The sequence below is a fragment of the Myripristis murdjan genome, chromosome 3 (assembly GCF_902150065.1).
Source record: "Myripristis murdjan chromosome 3, fMyrMur1.1, whole genome shotgun sequence".
NCBI lineage: Eukaryota > Metazoa > Chordata > Actinopteri > Holocentriformes > Holocentridae > Myripristis > Myripristis murdjan.
In genome coordinates, this window is record NC_043982.1 from 3,513,172 (window position 1) to 3,533,093 (window position 19,922).

The window sequence follows — 19,922 nt, forward strand, 5'->3', positions numbered from 1 at the left end:
TGCAGGCACATATAAATGTGTTGTAATTCCTACACTGTTTACCTCAAATTAAAGCTGAGAGTCTGCATTTAAAGCACATCTTGATTGTTTCATTCCTAATCCATTGTGGTGGTGTACAGAGATGAAATACTGAAAAATGTATCAGTGTCCAAATATTTCTGGACCCGACTGTAGCTTAGTTGTAGCCAATATAGATAGAATATTAGCTTTTTTTGGCATTTCTGCTTTACCGTAGAGATAGACAGGAAAGGCAGGGGAGAGAGAGGGAATGACTTGCAGCAAAGGACCTGAGGTCGGATTCTAACCCTGGTCACTGCGATCGGGACTAAGCCCTGGTACATGGTGTGCTCTTAACCGGTGAGCCACCAGGGCACCCCCAAATATCTAGCTTTTAAGTGTACAAAAGTAGTGGCATGTGGAATGCGTGGGATTATATTCCATTTTTTGTAGCATAATAGCGAGAGTGCTGCCTACTTGCAGTTTTGAAATGTTGCATGTTAACATGTTCCACGTGCAAGTAACTGGAAAACTTGTGAACACAGTGTATGCATAGTAGCTCCTGTGTGTAACCGGGTGACTGCTTGCTCTCTGGTCAGTCTGGGAAGGCAGCGTTTCACCTGGCCGCTGAACATGGACAGCTGGACGTTGTGGAGTTCCTAATTGGAATGGGCTGTACACATGGTTTGAAGGACAAGGTAGTGTCACACACACGCACACACATATAAATTTGACTCTTTAGCAAACAGACATATTTGTCTTTCCTCCATGTGCAACAGTACTTGACATGTGTAAACAGCCTTTTTAACAGTCCAGGAGTTCTTCCAAAATACAAAGAGATATTTTCCCACTTACCCCTGGAGCAGTTTACCCAGATCCTGTGTAATTTGGCGTGGTTTCCACTCTGTCTCCCTTCACCCTAATACAATGGGACAGGATGGGTATATCTTTGTGGAGCTCAAGCTGTTAAGAATTTACATTTGAAAAGCTCAACAGCTCTTTCCAGAAACAACAACAGTATCAGCGATCATGATCACAGCCCTCAGGGGTAAAGAGTTTTGTTAGGAACCATTTCTTAACAAAACTCATGGTGATGTGTTTATACTTGGGAAACAGGAGGAGAGCACTGCTATGCATCTAGCAGCAAAGCACGGCCATACAGAGGTGCTGCAGAAGATTGTGGAGACTGGGATAGATGTTGATGAGAGGAACATTGTGAGTGGATCAGACTGCATACATAAATTTCCTATATTCAGTCTCTACACTCAGTTGGCACTTTATTAGCTCCACCTGCACAATCTAATACAATCCAGTCCAACTGTTGTGCCATGAAGTTTCCTCTCCTGCTGCCTATAATGCTCAGCTTTTCTTGTTGTCACAGTTATAGAGGTGTTCATTCATTTCTATGTTTGGCATTGAGCTTATAGTTAGTGATACCGTTGGACTGGACTGCATTTTATTGAGAGCTGTTTCCAATATTCTGTCCACCTAATGTATAGTAATAGGAGGACAAAAAATTACAAACACTTCTCAATATAATGTAGTCCAGTACAAGACCTCTGTTTATTACTGAGGTTGTCGTTTGTAGTCTCCTCCACAATGCCAACACAAACTGAACATTATAAACTAAGTTAAAAAGTAGAATTTATGGCAGAGCTGTTGCACTGAACTATATTAGATTGTACAGGTGGACCTGATAAAGTGTGTCACCAGCATGAAGCAATGGTAAAAATTCTGGTTGATAAATGTTATAATATAGGCACAATATGACACATTTTGTAGTGTTTATAAGATACAGAGTTTATACATTCTGCTATATAATGAAACATTTCTCTTAATTTTTTTTAAATGAATTTATTTACTTTTTAGGATGGTCTTACAGCATTGCACCTGGCAGCTGATGGAGGTCACTATGAGTGTGTCAGACTGCTGTTGGAATCCTGTTGTAACATCAACGCACTAAATAATGTACGCCATGTATTTACAGTAATGTATTATATGTAATATGCACAATAACATGAACATGTGCATGTAGTTAATTTACAAGTTGCACAATCACACATTTGTGAAAGAGCATGAATCGTTCCTATGCTTACGTTTGTTAATGTCTGCAGAAAAACATGAATGCCCTCCATTATGCAGCCCAGCATGGATTCTACAGAGAGGCCAGCCTACTGTTGGAGGCAGGAATTAACACAGATGCTGTAGACAGTGTAAGTACAATGTGAACTCCCAAATGACTTTTGTTTTTAATGACTAGCTGCAATAATGGCATACAGAGTGTTTAAAAGGAAATACCACATGGCCTCATCACCCTTATTTTCTTCTGCATGTCCTGAGCAGAGCTTCCAGTGGCATGTGCTGCTGATAAATACTGTGCTCTATTCCATGAAAAAAATAATTGTTTGCAGTGTAATACAGGGTTCCCATAGTGGAAATTCTGAAAATGCATGGATACAACATTTGGTAATTTCCTGGCCTTTGAAATTTGGAGATTTGGCAAAGATTGGAAAAGTATAGGAAAAGATGTTACTGTCCTGACATACATATGACCACACATTCTATGGTCAAGACCACTGTCATGCCACATTTGCCATTTGTTTCTCCAAAAATTATGTATAGAGTGATATGGGAGGGATAGGGGCAAGAAAGCCTAAAAACCTAATGTTTATTCAAATCAAATCAAGCAATTGATGTCTTGACTGAGTTTTGAAACTCAAAAACTGTAGGAACCCTGATAGGGCTGGGCAGTATATTAGTGTCATATCGATGTTGTGATATGACACTAGATAACATCTAGCATTTGGGATATTGTGATAATATATTGTAATAAGTGTTGTCTTTTCCCAGTTTTGAAGGCTGTGTTACAGGAAATAGATGCAGTTTTCTGTACTTATTAGTATGTGCAAGCTGTTTTTTCCTTTACGTCTACCTCCTTGGTCATCACATCCACATTACTAACAAAAATTTCTTATGTAAATCTCTTGTGAAAGTGCTAATGTTCATCCATACAATGTCATTGCAATGTCGATAGAGGTATTCGGTCAAAGATATTGTGATATTTGGTTTTGTCAGTATCACCCAGCCTTAAATCTTTATAACTAGTGTTAAAGTTGCTTTAGCTAAAGTGCTAATACATGAACAGGGTTTTATTGCAACTTCTGTTACGACTGAGTGGAGGTGACATGCCAAGACTGCAACCAAAACTCAGGAGATCCATTTGTCTTTGCAGAAGACATAAGTCTTCCTATATACAGCATGCAGGTTTAACAGCAATACGGTGGAGCAGGAAACTGCCTGGCTCTAATATCCAGGGGAGCACACCCCATACATCATATCCTCTATAGCTCACACGGTCGATTTCAACTTGGCAGGATAGCAGTGCTGCAGAACTGGTGCTATTTTGCTAGCACAAAAAATATTTACTCCCTTTGACTTTATGCACATAATCTACTTCAGCAAATACACTTAGGCTATTTGCTCTGTAGTCTACAAAAACACGGTGACACATTTTGATTTTATTAAATCAGCAAAGACACTGCAGAACAAAAAATCCTTAAAACAGCACTATGCACATGGGGATGCAAGATAACACAGGATAACACCCCATAAAATGGGGTATTTCTCATTGCACTCCAGTGTAATGAGCAGAAAATCCCTAAAAAATCTATTAAATGAAAAAAATCTATACGTGTTTGACACCTGCTTATAAGAAAAGGGTAAAAATAGAACAATTTTGGCAAGAAAACAAGTATTGAAAATGCCTGTATTAGAAAAAAATTGGGAGGTTAGTAAGTGGTTAAAATTGGCAAGGACTTCATGAAAAAGTATGTATCATATGGGGCACAATAAAATTTGTATGAGAACACAGTGTGGTACTCTGCAGAACTGACTGAAAATGTGTAAACAGACCCAAACGCAACCTACTGCATCACACCTGGGTACACTAATAAAATATATAACATTATGAAAAACTGGGTGGCAAACTGAACAACAATTTTGTTCAAAATTCCCATTCCAGTTTATCAAGCTGGAATTAGCACAATGAAATTATTATCCTTATTAACATAGTGCACTAAAATGTATATGTCATAACATTGTGAAAATGAAGTGTAGAAATTGATAGTCCACTGTAGTGATTTTTCTGCACAGCTCTACACAGTTCCCATCTACCATGCTGCTGTTGACGCTGTTGACTGGATGTTCAGCTTTTTCCCCAAGCCTGACTCTCTCTGGTTTCTTAACAATATACACGTGATAGGATATTGTCTCTATCTTTGTTTATTAAAATTCTTTACTTTATATTCCACATCTAATGTTTATGCATTTTTCAACTCTAATATATGTATCTGCTGGGTATAGTAAGTAAGGTACAGAAGAGAATCATTTGCATACAATCAGAATGCTCCTTAGAGAATCTGTGCTGCCAAATACAACTGTAAAGCCATTCATGCGTTCATAATTTTAACTTAATGATAACAGTGTTCCTGAAACAAAGTAAATGTCTTTACTTACTGGAATTTCAAACTGTCATGACATACATTATTCTACTAACCTTGTGGAGTTTTCAAAATAGGCAAAAGAAATGTTAATTATTAACTTAAGAATATGCACCAAAAGTCAGTGGAAGTGAATATATAGCCAATTATGCATTGGGTATTGGGTCTTGTTCTGTTATACATTTATGGCCACCAAAACCCTCAGTTTTACAGAGTAAAACTTTCCTTTCCTTCCTTGTAATGGTGGACATTCTCATTAGCATACTAGCATTAGCATAACTCACATTGTCAGTTAAACAATTGTTTTTCCTTTTTTGTGACTTAAACTTTATTGGATTTTAAAGTTCTTCAATATTATAATATTAAATATCATATTATATTATTTATCTATTTTATTTTTTTATTATCATTTATTATTATTGTTCCTTGTAACAATTGTTTTTCTATCATTGTTGTATGGTATACCATGCCAACATGTCCTGCTTCTCCATGTTTTGAACAGCACCACAACACACCTGTCCATATAGCCGTGTTCAACAATTACACAGAGCTTGTAAGGCTACTTATAGATGCTGACTGTGACCTGGATATCCCTGACAATGTGAGTAATATTTCCATATCAGTGGCATATTTTGTAGAATCAAGTTATGTGAACTTATTCTTCACATTACATTTAGCTTATGCTCTTATACACAGAAACTTAAAATTGTGTAAGATATTTGATACATGTTAAGCAAACAACTTTGAAAGGATTAGCCTTTGGAAGGACAGTATTTTAGATTTGGGAGAAATAATATGTAGTGTGTGTACTGTATTTAGTATGTATGTATGTACATAAAGTATGTGGCACAGACCTTAGTCCATCCACCTATTGTGTGGCTATGATGCACTACACTTTCTTAGCATGTAGACAGAAAGGATATCAGGGATATAGGATGTGATGCCGCTGAGTGGATGATGTTTTTCTTAAACCATAGTCTGAATAGACTTGAGTTAGACTACATGTGTATGCCAATCAGAATCAAATAATTACTGCTCTTAATTCATACGCTGGTCATGAAGTTTCTGAACCAGCCTATGTAACCATAGAAACAAAGTGAAACAGTAGAAACAGAGCTTAAACATTAAAACCTCTGTGTTTGAATCAAATAAGCTTATTATTTGTTTGCCCAAGAAATACAGCAAAAGTAGGTGAATACTGTTAATCTAAATTTTTGACAAGGTACCATGGTATAAGATAGATAATCCAATCCAAGGTTTGTTTTTAAAGGGATAGTTCACCCTTTTTTTTTTTTTTTTAAGTTTGATTTCACTTGCCCCCTAGCTGTTAGCCTTGTGCCATTTAGGTGGATTTGTCTTTAATCCACTCAAAGAAGGTTTAACAACACTTAATCAGTGTTGCTTTCCAAAACTAAAATGTACATATGGCTGGCTGATTCCCCATGATGATAGTTTTGAGGATACGGATGTATATGTCCAGCATTGACACCAACCACAGATATTGCAACAAGATGATGATTATGATTTGATCGATGAGATACCTTAACCCATTTCAGTGTCCATTGTGCTGGTTGAAGTTTTGAAGTAGCATGATCACCATTCCACCTTAAGAGTGATGTGATGGGGAGGCATACCAGACAAGCAGAGGGTGTGTACAGAGTCTTATGGGTATACATGTTGACCCTCAGACTCTGCTGTGTCCATGCTGCTGCAAACATGCTCCTGTGCTGGAAACATCTTTGTCGTGTACTTGTTCACTTTGTCAGTTTAGGAGTTGGCTGGGCACAGTATTACATGCCCACTTAGCTACTTGGGGTTTTCAGAGTTGTTCTGGATGTCCTCATACATGCAACTAGCAGTGCCCTTGAGTTTTTTGTTCGGAAGAGTGAGGTAAAAGGCAATTTCACGCTCCTTGGGATGCCCAGGAATCTCTCTTGTTAAGATCCAGCAGGAATTTGGCACAATCTGCTTTGTCTTGTTGCTGTTCAGCAGCTTGCCTGATCCTCATGTTTTCAGTATGACAAAGAATCTTGACATTCCTCCACAGGTTTTAGCTATCTCAGTGTGGCTACCATGTGGCATGGCAGCCTCTAGTCACTGTTGAATACCATTGTCATGACACCAAATGGCTTATGTGAACCCATAGCCTCTGGAAAGGACAATCTTCTGCCTCGGATGTGCGGTGATCCCTCACACTTCATCCACCACAAGATGCATCATTCTAATGAGACCTGCAGTGATGTCATCTTTGCTCACATTGCAAGTTGGCTTATCAGTAGAATGAGAGGGCACCTGGTCGAGCTATGAAAGGCCATTCTTTTAGGATGGAGGGTAGCTGCAGTCCACTTGCTGCTGTTGCATGGGTGACTTTGCCTTGTGTGTGGACTTTGTTGAGGATGTGGGAATGGTCTGAGTTCCACACTCTCCATCAATGTTTTTACAACTACATGCCGCTCGTCGTTGAGAAGGTCCTCTGGGTCAGCGATGTTAGCCTCGCATTCTGGTATGTCATGCTCTGTCTTGTGCTGGATGATGCAGGGAATGCGAGACTGAACTTGAACTGGATCAGGTTCAGGGAGGCTGAAGTTTGCCCTTAGTGTAAATCTATGCCTCTCAAAGTGGTCCTTCTGCTCAAGCAGCACTTGATTTACTATATCTTAATCAGGGGACCTTCGATGGACAGCCATTTTCAGGTCTCTCCAGAGATGTTCGACAGGGTTCAAGTCAGGGCTCTGGCTGGGCCACTTTAGGACATTCACAGAGTTGTCCCTAAGCCACTCCTGTGTTGTCTTGGCTGTATGCTTAGAATCATGTTGGAAGGTGAACCTTCGGCCCAGTCTGAGGTCCTGAGCGCTGTGGAACAGGTTTTCATTGAGGATATCTCTGAAAAACAGCCCCACAGCATGATGCTGCCACCGCCATGCTTCACTGCTGGGATGGTCCTGGACAGGTGATGAGCGGTGCCTGGTTTCCTCCAGACATAACGTTTGGAACTGAGGCCAAACAGTTCAATATTGGTTTAATCAGACCAGAGGATCTTGTTTCTCATAGTCTGTGCTTTTTTGCAAACTCCAAGCATGCTTTCATGTGTTTTGCACAGAGGAGAGGCTTCTGTCTAGCCACTCTGCCATAAAGCCCAGATCGGTGGAGGGCCGCAGTGATGGTTGGCCTTCTGGACCTTTGTCCCATCTCCACACAGGATCTTTGGAGCTCAGTCAGAGTGACCATCGGGTTCTTGGTAACTTCTCTTACTAAGGCCCTTTTCCCATGATTGCTCAGTTTGGCCAGGTGACCAGCTCTTGGAAGAGACCTGGTTGTACCAAACTTCTTCCATTTGAGAATTATGGAGGCCACTGTGCTCCTGGGAACCTTCAGTGACTCTTTCAAAAAGCTGATTCCTAAAGTCTAACCTTTTTGGGCAGTTTTTTTTCTTCTTTATATCAAGTGTCCTTGACCCATATTCAGAATCAAGGCTATAGAATGGTGACGCTCAGGACACAATTGGGATGTATATTTTAAGCAAAAATCGTGTTCAACTTCATAGTGAATGTGATCTGTTTACCTTTTATACGTAGCCCTTTATTTATAGCCAGTCGTTACTCACCGCTAGCTATTTGCCACACACCTCAGGGCAACACAGCAACAATGCAAGGTTCATAACAGCATCATAACACCACTAAAACATACAGTTAAGCAACTTACTAATGGAGGTTGCTGCTCCACTTTGATGCAAAAATGTAAGTTTGGAAATCAGTCTGTAGGTGAAAGTGTAGAAATATACTTGCATGTCGTCTTCTTGGGTGAGCTATCCCTGTAATGCACATCAGAGGAAACCATATGTATTAAAACAGTTTCGCACACCTGGTCATGGATTATCCCTTATGTGAATTTCCTTTGTCATGAATTATGTGTCAGTTCTTATGCACCTTTTTGCAAAATGAATTTCTTTGGGGACTACAAGGTTTAATTTAAAATACACATTTGAGAATGACTTACAAATTCACCATGATGCAGCAGTTTTTTGCATCGCATGGAAAATGCCCCAAAAATGACACCGATACCTCTTGAGGCGTCTTGATCCTTGACAAAACAGCCTGATTTGAATATAATATTGTTTCAAAGTTCAAATAAGCATTGAGACCAAGGCTACAGCACACTCTGTCATGTGATTCATGCCCACACAGAGGCAGCAGACAGCCTTGCACATCGCAGCAGAGCATGGCTGGCAGGACACGGCAGAGATGATCCTCATTGCTGGAGTCAACCTCAATCTGACAGACAAGGTAAAGTACAGCAGCAGGGACTGACATTTCTGAAAAACCCCGACCCAGGGAAGGAGTCTATATATTTGGGTATTAAGCATAAGTAACCATACGATACAACAGCATGCATTCCATTAACTTTTCGTGGATGCTTCTCTGTTTTTTAAGTTTCTTTGCCTGACAATATGTTTGCATTCAGTGTATGCAGTATTAATGTATGGCTTACTAATCAGTCCTCTTCACTCATTGCATTGACATACAGCAGGGGAAAACCTGCCTGGAGGTGGCAGCAAGAGGCGGCCATGTCATCTTGGTTGACATGATCATCAAAGCAGACCGTTTTTACAAATGGGAGAAGGTGAGTTTGCTGACTTTATACCCTCATTTACCTTATGACATCATTTTTACACCAACCATTCTGGGATTGACATTGAAGGCAAGGAAATCTTTTAATGGCATTTTTTTTTAGGAAAAATAAGTAAAGATGCAAAAGTTGCATTTTGTAGCAACATCAAATCATTACCGCATAGAATCTGAGATCTTAGTGCAGTTAACAAGCAAGACTATCACCGAGAAGACTGGCAGCCTCTGTTGACCTCGACACTGCATTTTACATTGTGTGCCACCAGGATGCAGTGGCAAATATGCTTGATTGTTATATGGTGCAAAGGGACACTACTTTAAAGCACAAAACAAGTATTTTCTTTACATTTGGAATCTAGTTCAATTCCAAATACTTTGTTCAACTGGACAGTGGGTTACCTGATCAGGATGCATATTGGCTGTTATTAGTTCTAGGGTGAAGTGAGACTTACTGATATGTCATCACAGATGCATTCCTACAGGCTGGATAAAAAAGTCATCTTTCCTGTTGCTAAAATCAAAAAGTATATTTGACTTTAACATACAAAGTATTTAAAAGGGGTACTTCACCTCAATTTTGTGCCTTCAATCACAGACCAAACAAGTATAAGTCGGAAGCCTTCATATAAAAATCAATTCATCATTGTAGTGTATGCTCACATTGTGCCTTAAAACTATCATCCCTCTTGTCCCAGGATCACATGGGCAGTGACCAGGATTCATGGGTGGGGAGACAGCTGAGCTTCAAGCAGGACCACCAGCTGGAGACACAGCACTTACGCTCTGTCCTGTGGAGTCTGGCCACTAAACACCTTTGCCGGGGGGAGTGGAAGATTCTTGCACAACTCTGGGGCTTCACTGATGCACACATAAGAGCTATAGAACAACAGTGGACAGGTGAGCCATGCTGACCACTCACAAATGGTTGAGAAAAACATCCTCTCCGTTTTTCACCTCCTGTGGACATCATTGGGATCTTTGAACTTTAACCGGAAGTCCTGCAATGTGATGTCACACAACCCTCCCATGCTGCCATGTGCATTACACATCTGACTAGTCTGATGTGTCATACCAAAGGGATGAGAGAGGCAAGAGATCTAAGGCTTTGAGCTTGTTATTTGTTCAGAATTCCCTCCTGCCTTTTGTTTTCCTCATGCAAAAAAAAAAAATTGTGCAGTGTTTCATCTGACAGGCAAAGATTTGGTAGCTACCTCTTCATTTTGTTACTTACAATTCTCAGTTTCATGATTACATTACGTTTCATGATTACATTACATATTAGGTGATATTCATTGTAACTTTTAATTGAAACTTTAGGTATGAAAAGCTTCAAAGAGCATGGTCACAGAATGCTGTTAATCTGGCTGCATGGAGTAGTGATCGCAGGGGAGAACCCCATCAAAGGCTTGTATGAAGGGCTGGTGGAAATCTCACGGTCAGACTTAGCAGGTGAGTCGTGGTAGATCAAGCACAACATAGAATAATCACCACAGTCCATTTTTAACCTGGAGCATACTTCACACAGTGACAATAGATACCCAACTGATAGATGTTGAGACAATGATTTATTGTCCGTTGTTGCCACAGGTATTATTTTACTGGATTTGGACCCTAAATGTCCTTCTGATATCTACTCAAAACAGCTTCCAAATATGGTGTCTGCAACAACATTGTGTAACTGAACAGGTGAATGAATGCTTATGCCATTGATAATTTCTTGTTTGCTTTCCGCAGAAAGCATCCGGCAGAAGGCAAACGCCGACACCAGCTCACCCAAAATATGTACTGCTATGTGAATGACTGCATAAGGAGGGCGACAAATCCAAGATTTCAGTCTTTTTTTCACATAATTTCTCTTGATAAGCACAGAGTATATTGATGTTAGGGATAGATAAATGGTGGTTGTTAACCTGTAGAATAGTTTATGAACAGTTAAAGTTGTTTTTGTGCATGCAATGAACAGATACTGATATTAAGTCACTTATTAATTTATTTTTTCAAGCTATTTAAGCTACCACTACTGTCTCCATCAACAAAGGGCTTGTAAAACACGTTTTAACACACTATAGGACCACTTGTCTAATAAAGTAGATAGTGGGCCATTATAAGGCACAAAAGAATTCCTCGTTAAAAGGCCAAATTTTGTGAAACAGGGTGATGAGTGTAACTGTGATCTATAGTAATGACTATTTTTGCATGAAGCAACCATTTTGTCTTTGTAATACAAGTCTTCATGAAAACAAATAGTGAATCGTGGAAATACTTAACAAACCTAATGGTTTTGTAAGAACTGTACTGTAGTACAAACCTCTGTTGCTGAATTTCAGTGTGGATGCACTCTGTTGATATCCACTTTGTTTATGCAAACCAAACTGTCCAGGAAAGGGGTTCCTATGCACCATTCAGTAGATCTGTTTAAGATATTGTCACAGCAAAATCCATCTGGGAGCTTTGTAGTTATGATGTAGAACACAAGTACTTTTTCTTAAGGTGGGGGAGAACAGAGGAGTTAAACTTAAAAAAAAAAAAAAAAAAAAAGGACCATACCAGTGATTTTGAACATTTGGTCTGTTTACTACAGTTGACTACCATTTTACACTGCAACACCAATTTTGCAAACCATGTGGGCATACAAAACATTTCACAATATATAATCAAAATTCTTCCATTTTCAAATTTGAATTTTTAGCTGAAACATACAACTTATTCTCTGGTTTATGAATGGCAACTACCTTGTTGGCTGCAGAGGCAGGACTGATAATTGGCTGTTTAAAGCAAACATTTCCATACTATTTACCAGCAGAGAAACCATTTCATCAAACCACAACAGTGCTGCTGCTTTTAGCAAAACTAATATGGAGGACTTTATTACAGTGATGGAATACTGGTGTGAAGAAAGCTTGAAGTCTTTTAAAGTTAATTTTCATATCGTAGTGGAATGAACGGAAACCAACGGCTGGATAAAAGGGAGAAAAAAATTATGGAGTTATAAAATATAACTGCTCACTTTGGGAAAAGATGTATAACATGAAGTTATACATTTAGTACGCCGCAAAATCACTGGCATGGTCCTTTTAAAACACACTGTGCCAAGTTATAGTACATGAGTAATACACTAGTGAAACTGTTTGCATGCAACTGCCTGGCAGTTTTTTGGGACCCTTGGTCCCAAAGTCTGTGAATCCCAATTTGGGAACCAGTGATAAAGAATGGAGATCATGTTACTCTCACAATGATGCAATAAATATTGTAATTGTTTTTCCACTAATGCAGAATTGCTTTGTATAATTATTAGGGCTGTCATGTGATTATTATTAATATTTTTGCGTCAGGCACAAGGTAGACATAGATTAACCATGATTAATCTAATTTGAAATGTATTTAATTACTTGCTTACCCTTCCACTGTTTGTGTATTTTGGAAACAAACTTTGCTCTTTAAGGGGGTTTAAATTATGGATTCCTCAATGTTATCTGATGCAGTGTATTGTAATCTGAAGCCCATTGTTTTCTACAATGCTGATGGAGCAACAATCCATGACTCCTTTGCTCAGTTTTGTTGTATTCACAGATTTGGCCCTTATACATTCCACAAATGTGGTTTAACAGCACCACTGCTAGCTCTAACTTACTATGACTATATTGGAAGCACTAATTTAGCAGCTAAATGCCACACTATATTTTGCTATTTTTTAAACTTGCTGTGCTCCAACAGAACATTATTTCAGTGTTGCAGTATGACCGTATGACTTCATTTCTATTCAGAGATCCATCAGGAAGCTTCTTGAAAAAGAAAGTTTGCTATCCAGCAAGGTACAGATTGTCTTGTCATTCATTTTGTCTATTATTGGTATTCAGTAGTTTGCTGCTGGCAGCATCTGCTGCATCATGTGATGTCGCATAGACTTACAATTACAATTCACATTTGGCAAATACTTTTATGCAACGTGATGTACCTAAGATTTTTTATACACCACAAGCAAAGACCTATTCAGGAAAGAACAACAAGTGCCACAAAGCTGTTTCTGGTCCAAAGGACATAGGAGCTATGAGGCAGTGCCTCATGGCAGTGCAAGGGAGTAATGTATAGAGGACATAAGGTGCATAGAGGAAGGAAGAAAGCATACAGGCAGAATTTATTATTATTATTATTATTATTATTATTATTAAATGGGGGAATTACACAATCCACTAGGTGAGCAGGCGTTCCCTAAAGTGAGTTTTTAGCCTTTTCTTAAAGATTGAGAGGGACTGCAAATCAAATGGAGATTGGTAGCTCATTCCATCATCGAGGAACCACAGAAGAGAAGATCGAGTCTACCTTGTAATTTAGGGCCTTGTTGTGCTGGCAGCATCGAGCACCGCTCCATGGTGCAGCAAAGAGGGCGGGAAGGAGCATAAACCTGAGAGAGGGAGTCCAGGTAGATATGAGCAGTTTTAGCTGCTGCTTTGTAGGCCAGTGTCAAGCACTTGTATTTGATTTGAGCAACAACTTGGAGCCAGTGGAGGGATATGAACAACCGAGTGACATGCGCTGTTTTGGGCTGGTTGAAGACCAGATGCATCACTGCATTCTGGATCATCTGCAGAGGCTTGAGCATGCCTGCTGGGAACCCTGTCAGTAAGGAGTTGCAGTCGTTGAGGTGTGTCAAAAGAGCCTTTACGTTCAGGTTCTTGTGTAAGATACTGATCTTTTGTTGTACAGATGGACTGGCTGGGAAGACGAGGGGCTCAGTCTTTAACACAATGAGCTGAAGGTGCCGTTCTTTCATCCATGCAGAGATATCAGTGAGGCATGCCGATGACTTAAAGGTCAAAAGTGGGTCAATGTCCTCAATTAATCAAATGTGTTGACAGCCCTGATAATTATCAATTAAATCCACTATGTACATGTAATTTACATGACAAGTACAAAATAAATAAAGTCTCCATTTTAAAAACAATAATTGCGGTGTTGGTGTCATGGTTCAGTTTTCCCTGAAGTCTGTGTTTATGAACTGTTGTTTGAGTTCTGTTCCTGCTTTGTGTGTCCCTCAGTTTACCAGTGACTTTGCCCCGCTGTCTCACTCTTGTTAGGGTTTTCACCTGTGTCTTGTTACCCAGTTTGCTAGTCCTGCCTTCTGTGTCTTTCCAGTGTGACAGGGAACAGGGCCCTTCACAGGTTTCCAAAATCCCACTCCTCACCTGACCCTGAACTTTCCTGGTGTGAGATGTCAATTGAGGTAGGTTATTGTAACTGGCTAGCTTCAGAGTTTTGTTTGATTATAATAAGACACTAATGTGTTTCTATGGGCAGCTTTCCCTCCACTGTGTACCTTTAGTTGTTTGGCTCCAGCTGGGAACAGGAAGTAAGCTGAACTCTCTCCAGCTGAGGTATGGGTCCATTTTACTCTTAGATTGGTAAGTAGTGTGCTTGATAGCACCTGAGGTAAATTAACTGTACTGTACTGTAGTATAACCCATTGTGTGTTTTCCATAGGTTCCTGCAGCTGCTGTTTTTGCCTTGTCTCCTAGACCCTATCCCAACCAGGCTGCTTAAAGAAATATTACCTTTAGTTAGCACCTCTTTGCTAGATATGATCAATATGTCTATCGACAGGTTATGTGCCACAGTCCTTTTTTAAAGTAGCTGTAATTAAACTGCTCCTCAAAAAGCCTGTTCTTGACTCAGATGTCTTAGCCAACCATAGACCAATATCTAATCTCCCTTTTCTCTCAAAGTAGTCACTAATCGCTCTGTAACTACTTACAGCATAATGAACTACTTGAAACCTTTCAGTCAGGATTTAGAGCGCACCATAGCACAGAGACAGCTCTGGCTAGTTACTAATGACTTCCTAACTGCATCACCACTGTTGTTTTGTTTCAAGAAATTGTTTGAGATGAGGAAATCACCAGTGTATGCTTAAATGCCCTACTTTCATGATATAATATCACTGTAGCGTTAACTTTTTACATTTTCCATAAATTTCACCCAAAAGCCAGATATCCCTAATTTTTTGTGAGTAGTGTATATAGTTTATCTATCTTCCGTCCCCTGCATAATCTCTTGTTCCAGTCCAGTAGGTGGCGGCAATGCACCTCTAAGCTGGTTTTCCAACCGCCAAGGCACAAGCGAAGAAGAGCTTGAAGCAGAAGCAGCAGAAGCAGCAGCAGCTAAACACAATCGTGTGTCAAAGTTATAGCTATAATGATGTTACCGGGGAATGCAGTCCCACAAGCCAGTGATGATGGAAAAAATGGTGTGTATTGCGGCGCTACGGTTGTAAACACTTGCTAGGACTCAAGTAAACCTCATGTTTGAAAGGAGCCTGCTCATGCTAGCTAGCAGGCTAACCAGCTGAATGGCCAGGGTCTAAGATACTCCGGGCCTTTTAATGAGCCAGTGCCTTAACCTCTGTGTCCGTTTCAGGAAACAGCAGGAGGTCGTGTCCGTGGTACGGCTGCAAGCGTGTGTACACGGACGCGGAGACTCTGGAGAGCCACATCCATGACCATGAGGCGCGGCTGCCGGCTGAGTCCGTCCCCGGTGAGCAGCAGCGTCAGCACCCTCCGCTCAGAGAGGCTGCTTCATGTTATTGTGATCATAGCTAACTCACGATGCTTACAAGTTGATATTACAACTTTTGTTCTCATAATGACTAGGGGTGGGAATCACCAGAGGCCCCACTATAACATATTATCACGACACTGAAGACACAATACGATAATGCTGAGATTTAAGCATTTTGTAATATGCATTGCAATAACATTATGATTTATTACCTTTTTTTCAACTGCAAATTATGTCCCCAAGAGAAAACTTTGTCAACATCTGTTAGATCTAATATGACAGCCACAGTAGGTCTGTCTAATAAAGCAGATATGCCCAAAAAAGAATACAAAAGAAAGAAATGCAATGCACTACCAAGTGCGCTCTTCTCTCAAGATGATCAAACTATATGAATAAATGCCCTTATTACAATCATAGCAGCAAAAAGTAATAATATGGAATATATGCTACCCTGGCTAGAGAGGATTACCAAAGGGAAAGCCTTGTCTTTAAGACAAAGTGGGCAGATTTCCCACCAATAAAATATTGTGTCGACACATTTAGGCTGTACAAAGTCATATTCATATTCATGAGGTCGGCCTCCATTCTTTGCACTGATTGGCAATGAATACAGCCGCTTACACTGAAACAGTCATTGTCAGGAATCCATTAAAAAATGGTGCATTATCATTTTTCCAGATCCCTGATTGGTTGCCGGCCTAAAAAAAAAAACCTGTTCCAGCTCTGGCAGCTTTTCCCAATGCAAGCAGTTTTATTGTAGAACTCTATTGTTTTTCCTACTTCTTATCCAGCCATTGGTTTCCATTCATTCCGCTATGAGATGAAAATGAACTTCAAACTTTCTTCACACCAGTATTCCATTGCTGTAATAAAGTCCTTCACATTAGTTTTCCTAAAAGCAGCAGCATAGCCAGTTTTCAGTTCCATGGTTAATGGATGTCTGTGTTAGCCACAAGCAGAACATTATAAAGTGGGTGTTTCAACAAAAAAATCATTTGAAAACTAAGGGATTTTGATTGTATGCAGTGAAATATCAGTACCCACGCATGATTTGCAGAATGGTTTGTTGCAATGTAAAATGTCAGAATTGTAGCAAATGGGCCAAATATTCAAAATCACTGGTATGGTCCTTTTTAACAGGGAAACCGGCTGACCTGAAACAAAGGCACCTACCATAGCTGTGTTAATGCAGAACGTCTGACGTTTCCATTAATGTATACACAGTTGTAATATTAGCCAGATATGAGTAAGGGTCATCCTGCACTTCAATTGGTGGAGCTTGGTGCCAACACTGTTCTCTCTTTCCTCAGGGAAAGTGTTAATGTGCTCCACTACTGGCTGCAGTGGTTCCTTTCCCAACATGCAAAAGCTGATGGAACATATGAGGCATCATCACAAGCCAAACATCTATTTTTTGTGAGTAGCTTTTCATTTCATTGTACCGCATCTGCACTTTGTAGTTCAGTTTGCACAAATTTATCGGACTTCACCTAACATGATAAACTTTTTAAAATGTCTCAAGGTGTGAGAGTTGTCGTGCCAAACTGCGGTCGTACAGGGGCCTCCTGACTCACCTGCACACCTGTTCCAAAGTGCCACGGGGCAAAACGAAGGCAGGTGAACCCACCCCCGTTCAGCCTTCTCCTGTAGCCAAATCAACCAGCTCTCCCACGGCTGCTGACCATGATGCCCCGCAGCAAGACTCAGCGTCCACCTCACTGCAGTTCTCCCCTCAGATCCAAACCACAGAGTCTACTCCCCCTGCTGGTGTGAATCAACTTAACATGGCAGCCGCTCCTCCCGTCAATCCACCAGCTTTGTCAAACCCAGAGCCATCTTCTGCCCAGCCCAGTCTTCAGCAGCAGACAGAGGCAGCTTCTCAGTCCCAGTCCCAGCTCCAGCTCCACCTCCAGGCAGAAGTCACTAAACCACCCTCCTCTGTAAGCCCAGATGCCCAAACAGTGACTGCTGATCCACCTGAGTCCGTGGGTCAGCATCAGCCACAGCCTGTGCCTGCCCAGCCAGTGAAACCTGCCCCAGGATTGTCCCCCCTCTCCCCTCCTGGCTCCACAGCGGTCTGGAGGAAGAACCAAGGTGACCGTCTCCTGACACCAAAACACCACTGTAGCAGATTGACACAGTTCATGATAATAACCTCCTTCTTTGCTGCTCCGGAATTGAATGGATAAAAGAATTTGACAGTGTGGGCTTCCAAAAATGAAAGATGATCCAAGGCGCTCAGGTGGTTAGTGCAGTTTAAAAACAAAATGCATTTAATCCTAGACGGTCATATAAAAATATTGCATTCGCCATCTTTCTGTTTCAGATGTAATAGCCTTCATCAAGGTATGGTGTTGATCAGACATGCAGATCAGCCTCTATATGGTGTAGCCTTACAACTCAGATAGTGTTTGGTAAAAAGACATGTTGAACCTCTGGGTCAGTTGCACCGGCATAGCAGACATCTGCCCCCCCGTCGCTCACACTTTACTACACCTACAAATTGTAAGAGCCCAGTTACTTACTATTCATCCACTGTCACCAGTTGGCCAGGACTTATTCCCCATTTTATCTTTGAAGCTGTGTTCAGGTGCTTTTTCACACTCATTGAACACTGAAACCAGAATGAAGTTGTGATTTCTCCCAAAAACAAAAGGAAAAGGTGATTAGCAGATTTGCAGGACATGGCCTGAAAATTAGAAAGAAATTTGTAAAAGCAAAAACAATAATAACAGTGACCAGAAGGTTAGCTTAAAGTTTGACCAAAAATGAATTCAACAAAAATAATAAAAAATAAATTAAACAACAAAATGGGAAATGAATTACCTGTGGGTTTATTGTTATGTAACAAAAAGTCTTGATTTTTTTTTTTAATGACAGTTTACTGCTTCAGTCTTGGATTATTTTTAACATACTCTGTTAATATAGATAGATTTTTTTGTGTGTTTTTAGACCCCTGCCATTTCACATTATAACAGCTGTTTCCATGAAGAATTAGCCTCATGTATAGAGTGATGTAACAGCGAGGACCATCAGTGTAAATCATACAAAATACTATAAATATCAAAATTAAGAAATTAATGCTGGGATGATGTGAAGCTTCTCTCTTAGATTCCACAAAACACTGAAAACTCACTGATTTGGGTCAGTTACTTTGATAAATCATGCAGAGTTTGGATTTAAAATTGGGATGTCCAGCTCCTACAATTAATAGAATATGTGCAATATGGGAATTTCTGTAATGTTAAAATACTATGTTGTCCCAGTTTGCCTGCACTGGAAAACAAAACTACTGATGGAAGAAATGTGCATCATACATTCAGCGCATTAATATGCTTCCTGTCCTCCATCCAACAGGTTCCGCCTGCAAAGTCCGCATCCTGTGGGAGCACACCAGAGGGCGCTACAAGTGTGTGCAGTGTGGCTACTTGGCAGCCAACCGTAGGGACATGACGAACCACATAAACACACAACACAGTGCCAAGAAGGCTGCAGTAGACACAGGTAGCCCGGCTGCTCACACCTAGTTTGGAAGCAGGTGGTGCTGGTGAGCTGGGGGAACACGCTGCAGGTTGAAGCCCAACGTCTTGTGCTTATCTTCCCGTCCCAGATGGAACGCAGAGTTCATCCTCTACTTCAGTTAAACCCCAGACAGTCACAAATTACCATCTGTCTGACTGAGCGGCCCAGGAGCCTGCAGCAGTATTATACTGTAACTGACTGTCCATATTGTGATTGAAAAGGACATGGGATGTACCTTCCATATCCACAAGCACTTAACAGATGTTTTTTGTGCACATCCATCTCTCTCACACAATTTTAGCCTCCTTCACCTGTCAGTTTCCTCTGAGGCTGGAGTGCTGGGCCTCTCAACAAACTCATCACTCTTTGAGAGGAAAGTGTGGGTGACGAGCCATTTAGTGTCTTAAATCGTTTTTTTTTAAATCACCATCTTGTAGACTTGGTCGTCATCTTAGTGAAACTTGTTGCACTGTTAACCTCTTCATCAACAGGTAGTGAGAGATCTGTTTTATACAAGAATAAAGCTGTGAGATCGTTTGATTCTGAACTGAGTTTTTTTTACTTTGTCTTTAGACTTTGCCAATTCACAAAAGTTATCTCCTGATGAAAATGCTGTGTGTGTATATACACTCAGTGGCCACTTTATAGGTCCACCTATACAGTTCAATGCTTTGCCATAAATTCTACCTTTTTAAGAAAGTTTAATGTTTAAACAATATCACACCGC

General features: G+C 40.4%; 2 protein-coding genes across 3 annotated transcripts in view; both read left to right on the forward strand.

Moving 5' to 3' along the window:
• The window catches only part of ankdd1a (ankyrin repeat and death domain containing 1A), a 21,645-nt gene extending 7,582 nt beyond the window's left edge, over positions 1 to 14,063 (forward strand). Inside the window, exons 4-13 of the mRNA XM_030081657.1 lie at positions 597 to 695; positions 1,114 to 1,212; positions 1,867 to 1,965; positions 2,112 to 2,210; positions 4,999 to 5,097; positions 8,681 to 8,779; positions 9,021 to 9,116; positions 9,817 to 10,018; positions 10,439 to 10,570; positions 10,856 to 14,063. Coding sequence (XP_029937517.1) covers positions 597 to 695; positions 1,114 to 1,212; positions 1,867 to 1,965; positions 2,112 to 2,210; positions 4,999 to 5,097; positions 8,681 to 8,779; positions 9,021 to 9,116; positions 9,817 to 10,018; positions 10,439 to 10,570; positions 10,856 to 10,917 — 1,086 coding nt within the window. The 3' untranslated portion in view covers positions 10,918 to 14,063. The remainder of the gene's footprint in view (positions 1 to 596; positions 696 to 1,113; positions 1,213 to 1,866; positions 1,966 to 2,111; positions 2,211 to 4,998; positions 5,098 to 8,680; positions 8,780 to 9,020; positions 9,117 to 9,816; positions 10,019 to 10,438; positions 10,571 to 10,855) is intronic.
• A 1,131-nt stretch (positions 14,064 to 15,194) lies between these two features.
• znf414 (zinc finger protein 414) lies at positions 15,195 to 19,742 on the forward strand. 2 transcript variants are annotated; one of them, XM_030044510.1, is made up of 5 exons: positions 15,195 to 15,362; positions 15,533 to 15,649; positions 16,984 to 17,089; positions 17,196 to 17,871; positions 17,953 to 18,332. In XM_030044510.1, exons 1-4 carry the CDS (start codon positions 15,311 to 15,313, stop codon positions 17,860 to 17,862), a joined length of 942 nt encoding a protein of 313 aa, XP_029900370.1. In that variant the 5' UTR covers positions 15,195 to 15,310; the 3' UTR covers positions 17,863 to 17,871; positions 17,953 to 18,332. The 2 variants fall into 2 exon arrangements, with proteins under 2 accessions (XP_029900370.1, XP_029900361.1); XM_030044501.1 differs by lacking the exon at positions 17,953 to 18,332 and adding an exon at positions 19,031 to 19,742 and having other exon boundaries at positions 15,201 to 15,362; positions 17,196 to 17,767.
• Positions 19,743 to 19,922: the final 180 nt, after the last annotated feature.